The sequence below is a fragment of the Hydractinia symbiolongicarpus genome, chromosome 5 (genome assembly GCF_029227915.1).
Source record: "Hydractinia symbiolongicarpus strain clone_291-10 chromosome 5, HSymV2.1, whole genome shotgun sequence".
NCBI lineage: Eukaryota > Metazoa > Cnidaria > Hydrozoa > Anthoathecata > Hydractiniidae > Hydractinia > Hydractinia symbiolongicarpus.
Genome location: NC_079879.1, coordinates 6019088 through 6040295, shown reverse-complemented (window position 1 = coordinate 6040295; position 21208 = coordinate 6019088). Strand labels below are relative to the sequence as shown.

The window sequence follows — 21208 nt, the reverse complement described above, 5'->3', positions numbered from 1 at the left end:
TAAAATTGGTAACAGTTAAACGATCTTCATTTAAATCAAAGTAGTGATTACTTAGTTAAATGTAGAAACATTGAGAGAGCAATACACTAAGTATAGGTGACAGCCAAACGAGGTACACTTAGCAAATGAAACACAGTTTTGTCATCAATTAAATAAATTAAATTAAGTAAATGGGAGCAATTAGGATTATTAAAATCATTGCATTTAAATTATAATCTTGAAGGTCATCGCAATCACACGCGCACACCCTGTACATGCATATATTTGCATATATTTGCTTAGGCGAGCCCTTTATCGCACAAATCTTTTTCCTTATGTCAGAAATTATTGATTTATGAAAAAAGCGAAATATAATTTGGGATATATTTCGCAGAGAATGATTTAAGGAGGCTTAAAGTAAAAAATAGAAAAATTAAGTTTGTAAGTTGTGTGTTATTTATTTGTGTTGTTTTTGTAGAGTGTTTCCTAGACATATGGAAAAAATATTTGTGTTGACACTAAAAGACTTACTCGCTGCAGATGCTGGAAATTACACATGCATAGCTAACAACAGCACAGCAAAAATAATAAAGTCTGTTGTGTTGGATGTAATTGGTGAGATTTATTTTATTTTAAAATTTGGATGGTGCTAAAAATTGAGATGTTGAATGAATTTTTTGATTTATCATGCACCTCAGGTGGGAGCTTCTGATGGAATATTTTTGGATATTCGTGCAGTCGTTAGCCAAAGTCGAATATCTTAGCAGATATCCGATATCGAATATCTGCTTGATATATTCGATAGTCTCTCTGGCACTTATATTTCCTTTATATAAGTTCCTTTAAAAAATTACATGCAGGTCAATCAGGTGGAGAGTTAAAACTAATTAAAAATAAAAAAATTATCAAAGAAAGGATGTATTATACCGCACTTCATCTTTTATTGTTCTCGATAGTAGTACACAAAGGATAAGCAATCAGATGGAGAGCTGAAAATAAATTAAGCGCGAACGTTTTAAAACAACAAGAAACAAGAACAACAAAAAAGACAAAAACAAAACAAAATAGAATAAAATATGAAGAGGTTCACCACTTTAGATAATGATTCCTTTCCAATGGTGCATGATACATCTAATATTTAGCGATGTAAAATCCGATATCGTAATATCACAAGCTTGACTGAATAATTATGGATATCCGATTTTACCTTGCTGAATATCTGCTTAATATCACATGTTCACCTGTTCTCACTTACTTTGCTTTTTTATCTTTTCCTCTTTCTTCAATCCTTCTCATGGTTTTTAGGGGCTTTTTCATTGCAAAGGTTAAAAGACGGGTGAAGCCATAGATTTTTTTGAGAGCCTGATCACACACATTGCGTTATACAAATTCATTGCATTATAAAATATAATAAATATAATAACTAAATTAATGACTCGTATAAAAAAATTTAACTGACTTATTAAGGAATGGTCGATCTTGCTCATTAAGCTATTTTGACACAATTTTTTTTATACAAGTCATTAATTTAGTATATATATATAAGCTTGATTATTTTCTTTGTATGGAGTGTATCTCTACCTGATTTTTGCTGGATAAGGGTTGTTGAGAATTTGGTGCCAAACTGATGCATGTCATCTACCTTAACTAGGCTGCATGAAATAAAATTCACATAAATAAATTTTATGTTGCGTGAATTGTTAACTAAAATGACATGTTTGCAAATTACCGATTGGACTATGAATTAATATACAGATAGTGAAGATTTTTCATTAAAATTAGATGGGGTCAATTATTTTAAAGTCTAGAACAACAAATTTTGTTTTACTTAGGTAAAAAACTAGTTTTAGACAAAGAGAAATATTTTTTTCGAAAATGAATATTCATGTACAAATAGCCATGGTTATTCTTCCACTGTTTGTTTACAGCTAAGTCTTGTTTTAATATTTTTGTAGCTTGTGATTTTCTGCAAGATAAGTTTATTTGTGTGCTGTGTTGGACTGCTCTATCAAACGCACATTTGGAATACACACCTGTAGTAATGTGTATTTTATTTTTGAGCGAACAAGTGCAACAACAGCTATAACTGTGTTTTGCCAACAAGAATAAAAACGAAACCTCAATGTTGTTTTTAAACAATAATAATATTTTTTTGCTATTTTCTAGAATTATTACTGCCGTTTGTTTATGTATTTATAATGTTTTTTTTAATGATAACGGCAAACAAAAATATTTGAAAATGTGCTGTTTTGTAACATTTTGGGTTTAATGGGAAACAAAAGAAAAGATTATTGTGCCATATTAAAAGTGTCAAACCCCTTAAATACATGCAACAACCCTATAACAGCAGGTTTGCACATATATATTTTTTTATTTAAATAACTAAATGCAGAATTGTTAAGTTCCATAAAATTACAAATATCTTTGCCAACATGAACTTGATTTTAGATAACCACTTTGGAAGTCACCTCTGCAATTACTTATATTAAACATTTGTGTAACATTGTGATATATTTTTTATTGCAGAGAAGCCTCTCGAACAAAAACCAGAGATTGCTGATTTTTCACCTAACCATACTGTTGTCGTACAAGTCGGAGAAAATGTAAAACTCTCATGTTCAGCTGCAAAAATTAAAGGTAAAGAACTAATATTACATAATATCTTTGGCACTGCAGCATCTTAATAATCAATTTTTTTAGCTACCTTTCCCTTTATGAATAGAGAGAAGAAATTCAGAAAATCATGAAAATCACCAAATTCAAATCTACTCCATTTTAGTAATAAGAAGTGATTCGGTGTTGATTTTGAACGTTTACTTTGAATTTATATCAAAAACTTTTTTTGTGTTCCTGTGTATTACTTTTTTCGATTTTCACTGTGATAAAAAAGAAACACCCGCATTTTTTATGACTCAGTTCTTTAAATCAGGGCAAAATACTGAGTGTATTCCATGTTCCACATTTGCAAACAAAATATAAAACAAAAATATTTAAAAAACTAGTCCATAAGGCTTTGTCAAAAGAACAATAGAAAAAATAAGTTGTTTTAGGTGTTTTGCTGACGTCAGTAGTCATATACAAAATAAATTTAGTGAAGTTTGTTTACTGTACTTTTAAGGAATGTTTAAAGCGATATAGCTGTTTAGAAATTTTGTTGACATCAGCAAAGACCCACAAAAATACATTGATCAAGAAAGTGTATAAGATCATGTACTTTTAACAAAAGATTACAACTATATTAGGGTTTAAAGCTTGTTTATTGACGTCAATGACCTGTTCATTCCAAAATGGATTCGGGGACCCAGGTCTTAAAGACTTTCCCAATTTGGTTCCCTAGGTACCCAAGTAGTGAAAAATGACTGACATCACCACCCTGTTTGCAAGTTATTTGCCCTCAAAGTTTTATTTACTTTATCATAACTCAGTAATAACCAATCATACTCCCTTTCTTCTAACAACAGTGTTATGGAATTTTCATGACTATAAGGGGTGGAAATAATGAAGTTTCAGATGGCATACAAGTATCGCAAAAAAGATTTTCAATGCATATATTTCATGTACTATCACAGTAACAGTGTTTTGTATTTTTCATAAATTCCTTTGAACTTAATCCATCACAATAATATTTTTTTTATAATTTAGTTTGCTGTTGTAAAGAAAGGATAAAAATTCGTCTTTTTCATGAATTTCTTGAGTAAAAGTTCAGCTTATTTAATTCTTTGCATTTTTACTGACTGGTGTACCATCCTTAAATTTTTTCTGGTGATTATTCTCAATAGCGTGTAGACATTTAGCTATGACCAACCTACCCCCCTCTCTCCCCCCCACCCCCCCCCCCCCCCCCCACACACACACACACACATGACATGCATATTTTAATATTGTATCAGTACAGTACAGCCACGATTCTAATATTTATAACAAAAACAAAACTCAACGATACCAGAGTACTTCTGTAATTTTGAAATCCCAGAATAAGTTATTACAATGTTTATTCATTTTTTTTTTTACTTCAAAATTTTAACCAGATTAATGAGTCCAACCAGAAGTTTGGCTCATATTTACACTCACAGCAAATTTTATGCCTATTCTATAACATTAGGGATGATGAGATAACCAATCGTTTTTCTATTTTCCTTATTGATCACTATTCTGTGAATTTCTGAATCTTAAAGATAATTAACTCCTATAAATACGAGGAACCCTGGGTAATTTTTTCAAAATTACCCAGGGTTCCTCGACGTTGTCCATCATATTGGCTAGCGCTGAAACTTGTGAACGAGACGCAGTTGGAAGCCAAGGAATCGTGGATTCAAACTGAAGACATGCTAAGAAATGCCATGAGTGGTGCAAGGGAAAGAAGAGGAAGTCTTAAGTAATTTTTTTTCATTGGATTTACAAGAATTTGAGGTACCTCACAATGAGAAGTAATTTGGACCTCCCATAACAGTGAACAGTCAAGATTTGAGTATATAGCTAGTTAGGTATGCAAGGCATTGCATGTTGGTTAAATATGTCACGACAAACAGAAACCTATATTTCATAAATAAATTTCTGCAAATGTTCAGGTTTCTTTTATTGAACAGAAACCTATTTTTCATAAATAAATTTTTGTAGATGTTCAGGTTTCTTATATGAAATAACAAAATTTTGGAAAGTATAGCCAGAAGTAATATTCGCTTGGAGCCGGAAGACCTAAACTCCCTGTCCAGGTTAAGACTTAGTAAAGGGTAAAATGTGTCACACAGAGGACACTTAGTGTAATGTGTTACAAATCCAGTGGAGCGCTTATAGCATTAAAGGTATAATACATTCTTTATAAACCAACATTCACAGGACTTATGATGAAGCCTATTGCTACTTCTGCAAAGCAAATACAGTTGTTTAGCATTTTTCATTTTGCTTAATAAGTTCCTGTAGATATTCAAAAATTAATTGTGAGTGGCACCAGGCCGAGCGATTAGCGCAAGTAAAGTGTTGCAGTTCCAGGTGGACAAAAAAATAACTTCTAACCACTTTGTATTTATATGGCATAAAATTTAGATTATGTATTTGACAATGTGCTTTAGAAGATCATTCCCACTTTCTCTGAGCTGGATAAGGTATTTGATCCTAAACCTGGGACACATTTTATCTGTTTAAATTATTTTGAATCCTAAGAATCACTTTGAATGTTTTCTGTACACATGGCTTGTCAAAATGATAAATGACAAAATCACAAAAGTTTATCTTAAAAATTTTCAATGCTAATGTGAAAGTAATCCACTTGAAAAGGTTTCTGAGGTTTTTTATGAAGAAATCTTCCATATTACCCATATGGGGTAACTTGATGAACAATGAATTTTCCCGCAGGTGTTCTGTAGTATGTGTAATATAATTCTAGAAGCTGTGATGTAATTTTCCTCTTAAGTTTTGACTTTTAACCCAGCTAAAAATCTCAGCCTTTTTCTTTCATACTTAGTCTAGCTAGCTATAGCGAAAAGGTTTAATATTTAAACTTGACCTATTTTACTGAGTATTAAGTAATAAATGCTAGTTTAATCCTTAATCTAGCTATTCGGCGATTCGGTTCAGCTTTGTTGCTGTAGTGATGATTGACATTTTGCTTAATTGATGAATCACATTTTTGCTACATCTCCACCATTTTTAAAATTTCGCAGGGTGAAAACAAATCTAGTTCGTACTGGAAAGAATGCTAAAAAATGTGGAAATGGAAGAATAATTAGCTAACGAAAGGTAACCACAATAAAAATCTGTCTGGAAATGATGCTTAGCTATCTAGATTTTGCTCCAAAAATTTATCTTCGCTCAAACTTTTTAACATTGTTTTTAAAACTCCAAAATGTTTCTAGGTTTGCACTCTCTTCACCTAAAAGACGGAAACTTTTCACCTCCAAAAAATTTGTTAAGACGTCAAACCGAATCGCCGAATAGGGTAGCTAAGCTACCTGTAAGAACAACATCAAACAACGTCGAGGCTGTTTTCTTTTGTAAACAAAACCAGTGGTATTTTATGTAATAAGTACCAAACTTTATGTGTACATTTCTTGCGCTTATGAGTGTAACCAAAGTGCCCTGTACGTAAATCCTAAAAATTTATGTCATTGGCTCACTCTTTACGAATGACACCACAGAACAAAAAAAACAAACTAACCTCTACCGAGATTTGGTTGTGATATATATCAGAATTAATTGTCTTTAAACAAATATTGCATATTAGTTATCAATTTTTTTATATGTATAATTTAGTTAAACTTTTTTATTAATGTCTAGGAGTGGGAGTACCTTTTATAAAATGGACACGACATATACAATACAACCTTCCATTTACAAATTCAGCAAATACAGCAGCAACAGAAGGAAAACTGAATTGGCATCTACAAGGAAATAAAACAGTGTTACAAATACCAAAAATGTCAAATATGTCATATGTCAAAGACGGTTTTGTATATAAAATTGAAGACTTGAAGTTAAAGCGAACAGACAGGAGTACATTTGAGTTGTTGTCAGCCTCTATTGAGGATTCTGGTGAATACAGTTGTTTTGTGTTCAATAGCAAAGGTTACTCTAAACAGTCTATGATATTGACAGTGCTTTCAGGTAAGATTTATAATAAATTTCCGAGGTAAAAAGCTGTTGTTGCTGTCTTTGGGACGGTAAAACTCTCATCAATTCATTGCAAAACCAACTTGCATGCACAAAATTTAGACACCTCTGAGATACCTCTTGTTAACTGTGTCCTTTTGATTTTATGATAAATTTAAAATTTAAAGAAAAATCCATTCTTAGTTAATGGGAAATAAATCTTATAAATCAAAAAAGGTCAAACAATGCAGATGGAAGTAAATGTGATTTTTCTTTTCATGTTTTTATTATTTTCCATGCTGCAAACTTTTGATATTTTATATTCCGTTGAAACTTTTAACCATATATTTTAAAATTGACGCCTTCTGCTTGGGTAACTAACGCAAGGTTTATTTGAAATTCTATGATAATTGCCCCAATCTATGTGATTGGAAATTTCATCCAAACTCACAAACCTGCTTAAGCAGCTATTACCCACTTCTATACATTATGTTGATCAGCATTTTAAGCTTAACACGATATAGAGGACAGTTGAAGTTTTTTCCTTCTATTATCCGTAACCATTACTTGCACCTTGTACCTTGCACCTTAGCACAAATAGATGCATCAACTACACCTTCAGCAACAACACGTGCTAACTTGAATAGCTCACAAGAAAATACTTATGCAACAAAAAAGCCACAAGAGTCATGGACAACTAGTGAAGAGACGACTTTAGCTTGTATGCAACCATTACGACAACATGGTCAACGTAAGTTTCCCAAATAAATTGTAATTCATCAGGCTGTGCCTATTTAGGTCGTGTGTGCTTCATTGATATTTAGACTGTATTAAAATACAGAAGCTGTTCTATACATCATCCTTTTTATTGGGATCCTAAAAACCTTTCCAATAGAACTATGATTATTTTTCTCTTTTTCTCTCCAGCCTTGCGATTCTTCCAGAGTAGTTCTCAAGAATCTTATGGGATTGTTGGCACCAAATTCTTTCTTGACTGCTGTGTTGATGGTTATCCCCAACCGAATATATCATGGTTTAAGGATGATAAGCCAATACAAAAATCAAGCTTTAGGTATTTTAATTCTGTGTTTAGTCTAAATCTGTGGTGCAGTAACATGTTTTATTCTTGGTAAGTTTAAAATACTAATTCCAGGCCTCGAGTTGAAAATAATCAAACTGTTTAAACTACTTTTACCTTTTGGTGAATCTTTTATAATTTTAGCATACATCATAATTCTTATGCATTTTATATAGTTTCATCTTAAGCTTTTTTTGAATTCTTACTTTCTACCACTGCAGGCCGTCAGATTTGATGTGAATCCGCCAATCTGATTCCCTTCTTGACTCTCATGACCTTGATACCGCGATTCCAATCATATTTGCGCTATTATTAACATTAGCCCTGTGTCGGAAGGGTATTTCCGTCAGGTATAGCTTTCCCATACACATTTGGTACTTTCTCTCCAATCTCAAAGCACACAATATCAAAATGGTGCCTTTCTAGAGGGCGAGTTTCAATTGTGATGATCTTCCACTCACCTGAAAGATAATACAGAGTGTTTCATATTATAAAAATTGGATTCTTACAGTGAAATTATGAGAATCTAAATTGGTTTTGCGAAAGGGAAGAATCACGAAAATCTAACTAGATTCATTGGATTCTCAAAGTTGTGGTTGTGAGAATCTAAATTAATTCCAATAGCTAAGGTCGGATTTGACAGACTGCATTGGTGCAACAACAAACTATTTATTTGAAGAAAACAATACAAAAAAGAAGTATGTAAAACAGACAAGGAACATAAAATCTATTTGATATTTATCCAAGCAACAACAAAACAACATGTTGCTAATCATATGTATAAATACATATTTAAAAGCGAAAAGAAATTGAAAAAGATTGCGGGCTATAATCAGGAGTTCATTCAGAAAAACTCTTTGAGCTTAAATTTGTGTGGACAAAAAGCATTACGAGCATTCCTGTTTGGTTAGTATTATTATTATTATTAATTTTATTTTTGTAGAGTGTTTCCACAGAATATGGAAAACATATTCGTATTGGAACTAGAAGACGTGCTTATTGCAGATACAGGAAATTACACATGCATAGCTGATAACAACATAGTTAAAGCAATCGCAAAGTCTGTTGTCTTAAACATAAAAGGTGAGATTTAGCTTGCTAAGTTTTTTGTTGAAAAAAATTTCAAAGTTCTGAATGGTAAGGTAGCATCTACTTTTTTAGGCCAATGGCTATTATGTATCAGTATTCTTTTGCATGAAAGTACACATTGCTTATAAGACAACTTAAAAAAGAACTCACTTTTTTAATTGGAAAGGAAAACTAACAACAGTATAGTTCAAAATATTTTTAAGCACTGCATCAGGACTATACCACAATTTTTACATCTCCTAAAATGCTACACTGATCATTCTAAAAATAACCCAATGGGTCAGATTTCCTACCAACAAAAATTCAATAGACCATTTTCTATTTGCGATACCTATTATGGATTTTTACTTGAGTGGGGTGAGTTAAACTTTAGGCTTCACTTTTTTGTGGCGAAACATACAAAAGTGGTAAAAAATAAAGGTTTTTTGAGAAATTTACCACAAACTTTGACACATATTTTTGTTTGCATGTCAGTAATAGATACCATACCATGATATAGCAAACTTTTGAATTTGCCCAGAATTAGCATAATTCAGAAAGGCATAAAATTTTAAATTTGGGACATGGATTCTGATACATAAAAAATGAAGACAGTAAGAAGTAAAGCAGGTAAGTGACGAAACTCTCTTTTATTTTTTTGTTTTTTTAGTGTAACATTGTGATGTTTTTTTTATTGCAGAGTACCCCCTCAAGCAAAAACCAAAGATTGCTGATTTTTCACCTAACCATACTGTTGTTGTACGAGTTGGTGAAAATGTAAAACTGTCATGTTCAGCTGCAAAAACGAAAGGTAATTAACTAATAGTATTAACCAAAGGTTCTATTTCAAACTCTGGCGTGCAATTAGACTTTTAATGTCAGGAAAATTCACGAAGTTCTTAGAAACTCTAGAAAAAATTTAATATTCCATAGTGAAAAAGGGTGTGAGCAAGTTATGAATGTTATGAATTTTAAAAGTGAGATAGAAAAGGAACCCTTGTTGGTTTCGAAGTGACATCGCTATTTTGAGAGGGTAAGATAGGAGTTATACAGCGAGTAGCTTACCATTATAATAGTGCTTATGTTTAAAAAAAAGCGCCTTGTTTTCAATGTAGCTAACTTGCACTATTTCCAGATGTCATTTTGGTTTACAAGCATATATACGGCCAGCATTATGATAATGCTGATTATAATAAATTTGTGCCTTGAAACAGTAGCTTAGTTATCTTGTTGAAAATGCATTTGGTTTGGGACAATTCTAAAATATACTGATTGCTATTTACTCCCTTCTATTAGAAACACTAAATGTAAAATGAATCAAGTCAAACGAAGGAAATCATTTGTAATTTTCTTATAAACCGGAAAATGGTGAAAAAATGCAACTAATTTATCATTTTTCATTGTAAAACTCAGACAATTATTGCACACTAATTGTATAATACATGTGAATGAAAAATAAGAAGATGGAGTAATGTAAAATTTGATGTAACCTTATTTGTTAATGTCTAGATGAAGTAGAACCCTTCATAAAATGGACAAGATACTTAAAATACAGCCTCACAACTACAAAACCAACAAATACAACAGAGACAAACAAACTGTTTAATTCACACCAACAGCAAAATAAAAATGAAGTGCAAGTACAACAAATTTCAAATATGTCTTATGTCGAAGACGGTGTTGTTTATAACATTGAAGACTTGAAGTTAAAGCGAACAGACAGGAGTACATTTGAGTTGATGTCAGCCTCTATTGAGGATTCTGGTGAATACAGTTGTTTTGTGTTCAATAGCAAAGGTTACTCTAAACAGTCCATGAAGTTGACAGTAGTTCCTGGTAAGCTGTAGTTTTTTTTTTTTTTTTTTTTGCAATTAAAAAATATGAAATAATGCAATTAACTTTTTCTTTGTTAATTTAAAAATCCCAACACTGTTTTTCTTAAAACGATATGGTTGATGTGTTTAACAATAAAGTTATGTTTTGGAACATTGTAATGAAATATAAGAGTGAATTGTGAACTACAGGTAATTTCCCAAATTAGAGTTGCAAAACTTTAGAAAATTGTTAATTTGTAAAATTAAATGATTTTTGGACTTCACAAAAAATAATTAACAAAAATGGCAAAAAAAATTCTGGATTAGTGTTTTTTAGCTTTTGGTTTTTAATTATGAATAGCAATAAAAAACAACATAATTTTTAAAGTCAAGTTGGGTCAAAAAAGTCAGGAAACTTGTACACTAACGATGTTTCTGTTGTACAAGAAAATGTTTTTTCTTGTACAGAAATTATGGGCTAAAATACAATATATATTTTCATATTTATTTTGTTGCCCTGTACTAGGGCTTGAAATCAGACCCTATTTTGGGGTGAACCTTTTTAGACTCAATTGCGGTCTAAAACGACTTGTGTAAAAATAAATTACGTGAGTCTAATGTTTTTTATTGTTATTATTTACACGCATTTGAAATAGCATATTCTGAAAAGAGTTTACTTTTACAAAGCACCAATATTTATTTCAATAAAGAAATAATGCCCACGAGATAAAACATATTTGAGCATATTGAAATGATTTGCTTCTGGTAATAAAGCAGTGTTACTGGTATCATTTGGAAGTGTTATTGACATGTATTCCACAACTTAGTGCCTGGGACTTATTATTAATTGCTGTGAAAATTTTGGTGGTTTAAGGTGCTTTTAGCTGATTTCGGTGATTTTGGCTGATTTAGGTATTTACTGCTTCTAGTAAGTACGTTTTAACTCACAATGGTAAGACAAAACTGTGCAACGTTTAAAATGGATTAATTACTTGTGTGTAACTTTTCTTTCAAAAGTTAGTTTTTCTTTGATAGTTATTTTAAACATTGTTTCCTATGGGTGGATTGATCTGGATATGTGATGATTTTTGTAGAAATGCATGCATTCTTGCAACGAAAAACGCGAAAAGGAATGCACAAAATTTCGTATACAGATGTGTACATGAAAACTAAAAGGTTCCAAAAATTGCACAAACGCAATTATTTAATTCCAATCAAAATATATATTCAAACGTGTATACAAGAATTAAAAATTTCAGAATTAATACGAAATTAAGATTGACACATGAAAATGTTTTTTGATTATTAAAAACAATTCTTTTCTTAAAAACACAACAAAAAAATCAATCCGATGATGTGTTTGTACAAAAAATCTTTGTTTTTTAATAAATATAAAATTAAGATTAAAATACGTCTTTTATTGCTACACATATATATATTACAAAAAAGAGTTTACTAAATAAAAAAGTTGATTGCTTATTACTGGCACATACTAATACAACAAGTTAGTGTTAATAGCAAAAGAACGTTCGCAGCAAAATAAATTTCCAGACGTTTGCTAAATTTCTGTTTTCAATGGTTTCTGTATTTTATAAACTCAGCAGATAATCCTCTTGTGAATAATCCCCCTTGCTTCTACTTTAGCACAAACAGAGGCGTCAACTACACCTCCAGCAACAACCACAACTACGACTACAAAACGACCACATAGTAAATGTAAGTTTCACATTAATTTTACTCAATACGCTTGTAGCAGGCTATCTTCATAGAGGACACGTGTGACTCCACTGATATTTTTGTGTTTCTTTTGACAATAATGGATTGCTGCAGAGTTGTTGGTAAAAAGAATAAAATGCGTTTTTATTTATTATTTATTAAAACTCGACTAACAATATCTCGTTTTTTTAATATTATTTTGTGAGATAGTCACATTCCACACATTCCAATTTTTAGATATTACAAGAGCTACACCATGATTATTAATGTGGTTTTTATATTTGAAAACAATTTTTTATACTACCAGGAAACATTTAGGTTTAATGTTCACTATTTTTTTTCAGCTTTGCGATTTATGCAGCGTAGTTCTCAAGATAACCAAGAAACATATGCGATTGTTGGCACCAATTTCTTTCTGAACTGCAGCGTTATAGGTTACCCCGAACCCAACATAACTTGGTTTAAAGATGATATGCCATTACAAGAATCAAGCTACAGGTATTTTAATTCTATGTTTTGCCTCTAAACACCGCTTTTTGTTTATGTATATTAAGTCAGGAGAGGACTTCATCTGGAACTCCTTGACATCTTATCGAATGGAAAGGGTTCCTATAACTCACTAGGTCTCTAGTATTGTTTAAAATAATCAAAACTTAAACCATTTTTTAACTTTTTAGTGAATTATAGTATTTATTCGCATTTGGCTTGTAGCCATAAGGTTTCAGGTTCAAGTCCCCACTCCCGCGCATTTTAAATGTAGTGTTGTCAGTCCATTTGGTGCCATCTACAGACCGCTAACCGGCTTATGTTGCAGGGAAACAGGTTAGAGCAATGTTATACGAAGAGCCAGTCGTTAGGATGGATTTCCCAAGAACCTAAAAACTTCCCCTTACTTTCTTTCTTTCTTACTTGCGTATTAGTTGCAGCAAACACCAAAATTCTTTTGTATTTTTTCATACTCTCGTCCCAAGCATTTGTAGAAGTCTTAGTTTCCACCATTGGGTTGTAGCAACAAACTAATTTGTTGCAGAAAACAACATGTACAATAGATTAAAAATATCAAATCTATATGATTGTTATCCATTGTTTGGAACAATTTACGTTAATGATTTTTCAAAAAATTCCATGAGCAAAACAACATGTGTGCTGCCTATCTTAAAGACGAAAAATAGGGAAAACATGAAATCATCAGCACGAAAAATATCCCAAACATGATTGGATTAGTTAGGAGGAGAAGTAAAACTATTTTTCTTAACGTAACCAAACTAAAATGTCACAAGAAACATTATATTAAAATTATAAGCGCTTCTTCTTTTAAAATACTGTTTTATTTTAAGAAATTTGAATTTTCATTTTTCTAAATTTACGAACAGTCCTTCGAATTGTGTATTTTTTAAATACCGTTTCATTCAAAGGATATTTTTCGTGCTAATGATGAGCTTATTATCTCACACACCTCGTTAGATATGTGGTATGATTTCCCGTTCTTTAACGTTTAAAAATGTTTACTCGCGTAAAGGCTCATAAAATACTTTTTCTGCAAAAGTTGAAAAACTCGTAATAAAACGAAGGCTCCAATAGAAAGGTAAGACTTGTCCCAGGACGAAATATGCACTGATTTAATTACTACAGGTGTGCTAGAGTGTTTTCTAAATGTCGAAGAGTAAATAGGAAAATATCCTATCAAGAAAACCACGTGCGATGTAGACATAAAAAGAAAACACGCAGCCTACAACAGCGGATGTCATTTCTCCTGAAATGTGTAGAACATGTGCAGTAAAAATTGTCTTTATTTTTTTTTTATCGAAATCAATATATTCCCATTTCGATAAAGAATAGTCCCCAATACGCTCTTGTCATAAAACTTTGTTTTTTTTAGATGTATAGACTTAGAAAGGGTTAAAAATTGGTGAACTTACGCGAACATCATAATTACTTATCCCTCAAATTTTGCTAACAACAAGGCTTTGAATTTAATTTTGTGAATGACAAACATTCGCAAAAACAAGTTTTCGCGAAATCGCGGAATTCAATTCTCGCAAAAATTTATTTCACAACGGTAGTACTGAGAACCGGACTTGTACAAACTGGTTAGTATGAAAAAAAAAATCCGATGATTTGGCTTACGGTTCATGAAAACAGGGCTTTGTATGGAGATATTCTAACCGGTTTGGAAGGTCATTTTTAAAATGGTATCATAATAAAAACATGAATAACTAAAGAACAGATTTCAATAGCATGAAAAACATTTTGACTTACCTAAGACCAATTTTTTTTAATTCACATAAACATCTTTTTTGATTTGTTTTGTGTAATTAAAAAAAAGATTAAATCGAACTATCTTGAATTCTAAAATTTTCAAAATCGAACGTGTGTTGTTTTTTCTCGGTGACTTAAGAAGACCAACTTAAACAAAATGTGACTTCAAATATTTTGTTTACGTAAAAAAAATTTTTTTATATGAGATGCAGTCAAGTAATAAAAAGAAGAATTGACCGGTTTTGATGTTGCGCTGTAAAATACAATGTCCTTAATCAAGGGCAAGGGTCTGTACTTCTGACTTTTGGCTTACTTCACAACATAAAAAACCGATCAGTATCCGTTTATTAAAACCTGTCCAGAGTATCACTACAGATTGAAAAATTCACAAATATTGCTTTGAAAATGAGCATGTTGTCTGAATGAAAAATCAGCTACTAAATCAACAAGTCAAAGAAACTTATTTGTTGTTGTACTTTCATTTTTGTAGACTGTTTCCGAAAAATATGAATAAGATGTTTGGGTTAGTACTAAAAAACTTGCTTGCTGCAGACGCAGGGAAGTATAAATGCGTGGCTGATAACAACATAGTTAAACCAATCGCAACGACTATCGTCTTACACATAAAAGGTGAGATTTTGTAGTTATTTTCTTTTCTTTTTTTAATGTTGTTTCTAAAAGATGCTGTGAGGGAAATTGTTTAATTTAAATTAAGAATTTGTCTGCTTTGTTTTTTACCCATATAATTGTATTTATCACAACATGTAGAAGGTTACAGGAGAACTCAAAAGGAAAAGGTTACCAATAAGGTCAATCTATACTGTAGAATGAGAGGGATGTATAATTGCATCGGTTGGTAATAAAGATAACCAAGAAGGTGCCTGTGCAAATCTCCCTATTTAATTTTACATGGCAAAAACGTACATTCTCCAGACATCACTGGTAAATTTCTCTGCATTTAATGCTCATATATGGTTTTCTTGTTGGATTGTGGATTGTTTTTTTTTTGCTGGCACATTGTAATGTCTTTTTCATTACAGAGAACACCTACAATCAAAAACCAGAGATTGCTGATTTCTCACCTAACCATACTGTTGTTGTACAAGTCGGTGAAAGCGTAAAACTCTCATGTTCAGCTGAAAAAATAAAAGGTAAAGAACTAGTGTTGGACAAAATAAAGTCAAATTAAAAAAAGTAATTTATAGTCAAATTCATGTCAAGAGCAATGTCCTTTAGTAATTGGTTTAATTTCATAATTAAATTAAAGATAGTGAATATGAAACCTTTTTCTATTTTTCCACGTTTATCGCCATTATGTAGAGTCATTTTAAGGATGCCCAATACTAAGAAAAGCAATATAGTCTAACTTTATTTGTTAATATCTAGATGCAGTCGTACCCTTTATTAAATGGACAAGACACTTACAATCCAACCTTACCATTTCAAATTCAACAAATACAACGGAGACGAACAAAGCACTGAGTTCACATCAAGAGAAAGATGGTGACATAATGCATGTACAACGATTGTCAAACATGTCTTATGTCAAAGACGGTGTTGTTCATAAAATTGAAGACTTAAAGTTAAAGCGAACAGACAGGAGTACATTTGAGTTGATGTCAGCCTCTATTGAGGATTCTGGTGAATACAGTTGTTTTGTGTTTAGTGATAAAGGCTACTCTGAACAGTCCATGATGTTGATAGTGCTTCCTGGTGAGTTCTCTTATCAAGTTGTTGGTTTAAAGGGTTGTTATTGTTGTTGTTGTAGCAATCAATTGATTTTTGGGTTATTTGCATTTTTATGTAGCTGCTATTTTATTACTTTACCCTATAATTCAGAATTTTATGAATTAATTGTGTTCTTTGCTCTTTTTTACTGAGTTCCTGCTTTATAAAATAACGTTAAGTGGAAATGAATCTTGCTTTTCAGTGCCACCACTAACAAAGGATCAGCTAGAGGCGGAGTACTTAGAGAAGTATGGGAAGAGCATCAACCTCCCATTCTCATTAGCAGTGTTAGTTGCTTTGCCCGTGTTTTTACTTGTGTTGTTAATTATTGGTTGTGTTTGGTGGCATGAGAACGAAAAGAAACTTGAGGAGGAAAAATTGAAATTGAGTCCTGCTCAGAAAACTCCAGTAGTTGAAGCACAAGAGAACCAACCAAATGTAAGTTATCAGTAATTTTTAATTTCATTGCTAATAAACAAATGCCATAATTTTAGATTTCTTGTATATTATAAATGTATTTTTTAAATGTAGAAGACAGAATTTCCAACTGTACTGATATACCATCTTTCTGTAAAAGAGAATTTAAAAGACTTAAATGTTTTTTTTGCGTTTAGAATATTCCAATAGTAATTGTGCATTCTGGCACAAGTCCGGACGAAGCTGAGGCACAAAACAGCTTAGCAGGCTCACAAGCAGATGTGACGGCTAGATCACCAAGCGTGACGTCACTTGCTGGTAGTAAAGTTATAAACGAAGTAGATGAGAAGACAGCGAACGAGGATGCATATGACGATGAAAGTTCTCTGCTTGTATTGTCAGAAGCAGTTAATGAAACGTTACCATCTGATCGTGGAAGCACATCTAAAATTGATCAGGAGTGGGAGCATATATAAATAATTGTTGCGTCTTTTTAGATTGATTAACTTCCCGTAAGCTCAAAGACTGTTTCGTTTTTTTAAAGCTTTTCAAGAAAAATTATGGATCAGCAATATGAGCATTACTTCCTTATTTTGCAACATTTTCCTAAAAGTTGAAAAATGTTTGGGTACCATGTTTGTTTTGTAAAAACATGTAATGTATATTTATGAAGAATTTTTTTATTTTGACCATGCTAAGAAAGCAGAAAATGTTCAAGTAGTGTGTTTTAAGTATTTTTTCAATCTATATTTTATATTACTTTTCTAATATTTTGCAATATTTTATTTTGTGACTTATTTATTTTTGGATATGTTTATTTTTAAACACTTTTTATTTGGAATGTTTAAAAAAGGTTGATTTGAATCAGTAACCGCACGCTCCATCAATCACTTTTGGTTTCATAAATATCATAGCGCAAACTGTAAGATAGAGTTTGCGCTTTGTTTTTTCTTTTCACGAAACCACCAAATAACGCTTAGTTTCTAACAAACAAGCCGTCATTTTAGGTGAAGTAGGAATTAGTTTATCGACTAGTCTATTATAACAATACGCTATGTCTGCCTGTCTGGCTGCTGTTTCAAAATTCTATACTAGGAAAGATAGTGTCTGGACCACAATATATATACTTGTATGTTATTGTGTACATGCTATTTCTTACTTGCACTATAATACATTTGAAGTTATTCTAAACGATCAGCCTTTTTTCTAGACTTGTGTGTTAACATCTGTCGAAGTTCCAGAAAGTTTTAGTAGAAATGTGAAAAAATGTTTTTAAACTCAATCAAGGACGCAACTATGAACAGGAAAAAATAATTCTTTGATTGATTTAATATGCTTTCTTTGAAATGCAGATTTTGTCATATATTTTATTACACGTGTTTTTGTAAGCACAATGTCTTAACCTAAAATGATTCTTTGCTAGAATTGTTTATAGTAGAGAGTAAAATATAGCTTTATTTTTTAGCTACATTCCACTTTAATATGAATTGGATTTAATTTTTACTGGTGTGTAACTATGTGTTACGGGGATTATGATAAATTTGGGAATTGTGCATATTAACTGTTTTAGGGGATAGTTAGTTGAAGTTAGTGTTATTATGCCTAATACTCAAGGAAAATGCATAATTTCACTTTTATCATATTCCCTTCAACCAAGGAGTATTAATACTTCCAGAAAGGTAACGGTGGAAAATAAGTAGGCCTTTCAATACGTAAGGACTTAAAGTACAACCGTGCCGCTCGTAGACAACCCTGTGAAAATATTTCTTTAATAAAATAAAATTAAAACGAAGTCTAAATGATTGTTAAATTTGTTTTAAGTAAGCATAGTCCACGCCTTCTTTTTGTCAAAGCCTAAGCATAACCCAGTCTTTTCGGAATTATATATGCTTATAACAGCATGTATAATGTACATTTTTGCTATGTGATCTAAAAGCCTTTAGCAATGTGTCAAGGTTTTTTACGTTTTGTGTTTCCATCGATGAAATTCAATGTTGTATCTTTTATATGCAGTTAGTATTTTTACTTGTGCGCTATTGCATGCGAGTACGTTTGAAAATTTAGTGGTACTGTATTTGTTTATTAAAAATAAGTAATGTATATTTATGAGGATTTTTTTTATTTTGACCATGCTAAGAAAGCAGAGAATGTTCAAATAGTGTGTTAAAGTATTTTTTCAATTTTTCAATTACTTTTCTAACTTTTCGCAAGATATTTTTTTAACTTATTTATATTTGGATTTTTTTTATTTTAAAAACTTTTCTTTCAATTTGATTGAGCAAGGAATCTGTATCAACAACTACATAAAAATCACAATTAGCCACTGTACCCAGCATCGAATTTCACGCAAACTGGATTGAGGTGCTGTTTGGTGCCTCTTTTCACGTATCTCAACCCTTATTTTAAACTAATAACCACTCTTTTTGTAATACCGTTTATTTGAAGACTTGTGTTGTACAGAATATACTTTTATTTCATAAATACACACACACAAGTTGTGTCACTGTTTTGTGTATCCATTCTGTTAAGTTGATACCGACGTGCAAAAGGCAGCAAAAACACCTAACTCCTGTAACTTCTGGGCTGATTTCCACTTCATGGTATGAACGGAAAACGGAAAGTGAAAACGAAATTTTGGCGCAAATAAAACAAATATGGCTGCTGTAAGTAAAATAAAATTTAAAAACTTTGATGTTACTTTTTCTCCTTTAAGGAAGACAACAAAACAAAAGCCGTGAAAATCGCCGAAAGCATCGCATGTGAATGAGGAAGATTTTTGCTTAACGAAGTATTGAAGAATTAATTCAACAAAATATGAGGAGTTGTTACGACTTTTAAGGCCTGTGATAATGAAATCGAGCAAAAAAAAGAAGTCAATTTCTCCTAGTAAGCAACTAACAGTCACCTTAAGGTACCTCATTACTGGTAACTCACATTTCACTTGCTGTCGCGTATAAAATGCATCCCGCCACAGTTAGTCGCATTGGCTAAGAATCCTGTGTTGTTAAAGGAGGCATTAAGTGAACAGTACCACCCTCATCCAAAAAGCAAAAGTGAATAGAAAATAATCATGATAGGTATTAAGATAAAGCGAAATTTTTCTCACTCTCCTGCTCAGAAAGTTCGCTATGTCATCTGCCATTTTGGAAAATCTGCAGGTTAAAAATCAAAACAAAAAAAGTATAATCGCGTGATTTGATTGGTTACTTCAAACGGTATGCGGAAAAAAGTTGACTTCAGTTCAACTTTTGAAAACAAGATGTTCACACCGGCTAGCATGGTTAAAATTTCTACTGCGCATGCTTGTACCGTTTTCCGTCCATACAAGGAAGTGCAAGCTGAACAAAAAGGTCAACTTCGTTTCCATGTTTCATCATGTAGTTGTATGCTGACGTCAGCAAAAATTTTGAAAAAACTGCGATATATTAATTGTTGAAATGTCCGCTGAGTTTTATATGTTCAAATTGTGTCAAATTACTTCTACAATCATTAATCGTATTTCAAGGCTTGTTCTCAAACTTCTGACAGCTGGAATAGGGCGCTATAATAGACATTTTATATTCTAAATTTAATACAGATGATATACACAAAATGGAACGGGTTTTTGTGTTTTTAATGTTTGTTGTGGTAATTAAGGAAACGAATATATTAGGTCGTTTTTACGTTTGATAAAGTGTAATAGCTTTAATTGCATCATTTGGATTTAAGTCCTGGGGACGAGGTTGCTGTTATTTGTAAGTTCTTGAGACTTCGCCCTCCCAACTATGTTGTTTTTTACCCAAGTTTTAATATCAAATCTGTTACACAGTGCTGATAACAATTCCACAAAAATCAACGATATTGTCTTGATTCACAAATTTCTGTATTTTTTTCTATTATCGTGGCTGTTGCCATGGATATTGTTTGTAGACAAGAGCTACTTTTAAATAATCCTAACACAAAGGAAATGTTGTTTTTGTCATTACTCATCAAAATATTGTCAAATTTTTTGATAATATGTTCATCACTTACTTAAATAGCTATATAAAAGTTTAAGAAAGTTTAAAGAAAGCTTTGGGTAAGAAATGTTGGAATATGGTAGATCTGTAATAGACGATATATTTTTTTATGTTTTGTAATAAAAGCTTGTTTATTGTCAACTCTGTACATGATACTTGAACTCTGTATCTTCTTTTTAAACTTTACCAACTTGACCAAATTGCGTTCAGTTAGATAACACTGAAGGGAAACTTTAAAATCAATTTCCACATTTTACGAAACAAGCAAGGGAATATAGCCATTTTAATTGTCACACTTAAATTATCCTGAAAACTGTTGTTTGATGAGATCATTTTCACCAAAGCAAACGCATTTTTGCCTATTTTATATTTAATCATATTAAAAAATCCCTGCGATCTAAGGTGTACTGTATAATCCTTGCAAGATTTCTCCAAGAATAAACTAAGAAAAAATTTCCGACTTACGACCTAAAAGCAAAAAAAATTCTTGCTATTGACCCCAACTTCGTTCCAAGTCTTATCTGTAAAAGAACCGTCTAAACAGCATTTCGTATCAGTAAAGGATT

The 21208-nt window shown here is 31.7% G+C and overlaps 1 protein-coding gene across 1 annotated transcript in view; it reads left to right on the top strand.

Moving 5' to 3' along the window:
• LOC130645926 (hemicentin-1-like) overlaps positions 1-19336 on the top strand; it is a 28619-nt gene extending 9283 nt beyond the window's left edge. Inside the window, exons 6-20 of the mRNA XM_057452052.1 lie at positions 458-594; positions 2506-2616; positions 6253-6579; positions 7157-7315; positions 7492-7636; positions 8586-8725; positions 9411-9521; positions 10220-10546; positions 12169-12240; positions 12585-12738; positions 14990-15129; positions 15540-15650; positions 15886-16212; positions 16430-16665; positions 16842-19336. Coding sequence (XP_057308035.1) covers positions 458-594; positions 2506-2616; positions 6253-6579; positions 7157-7315; positions 7492-7636; positions 8586-8725; positions 9411-9521; positions 10220-10546; positions 12169-12240; positions 12585-12738; positions 14990-15129; positions 15540-15650; positions 15886-16212; positions 16430-16665; positions 16842-17120 — 2776 coding nt within the window. The 3' untranslated portion in view covers positions 17121-19336. The remainder of the gene's footprint in view (positions 1-457; positions 595-2505; positions 2617-6252; positions 6580-7156; positions 7316-7491; positions 7637-8585; positions 8726-9410; positions 9522-10219; positions 10547-12168; positions 12241-12584; positions 12739-14989; positions 15130-15539; positions 15651-15885; positions 16213-16429; positions 16666-16841) is intronic.
• The last annotated feature ends 1872 nt before the right edge of the window (positions 19337-21208 follow it).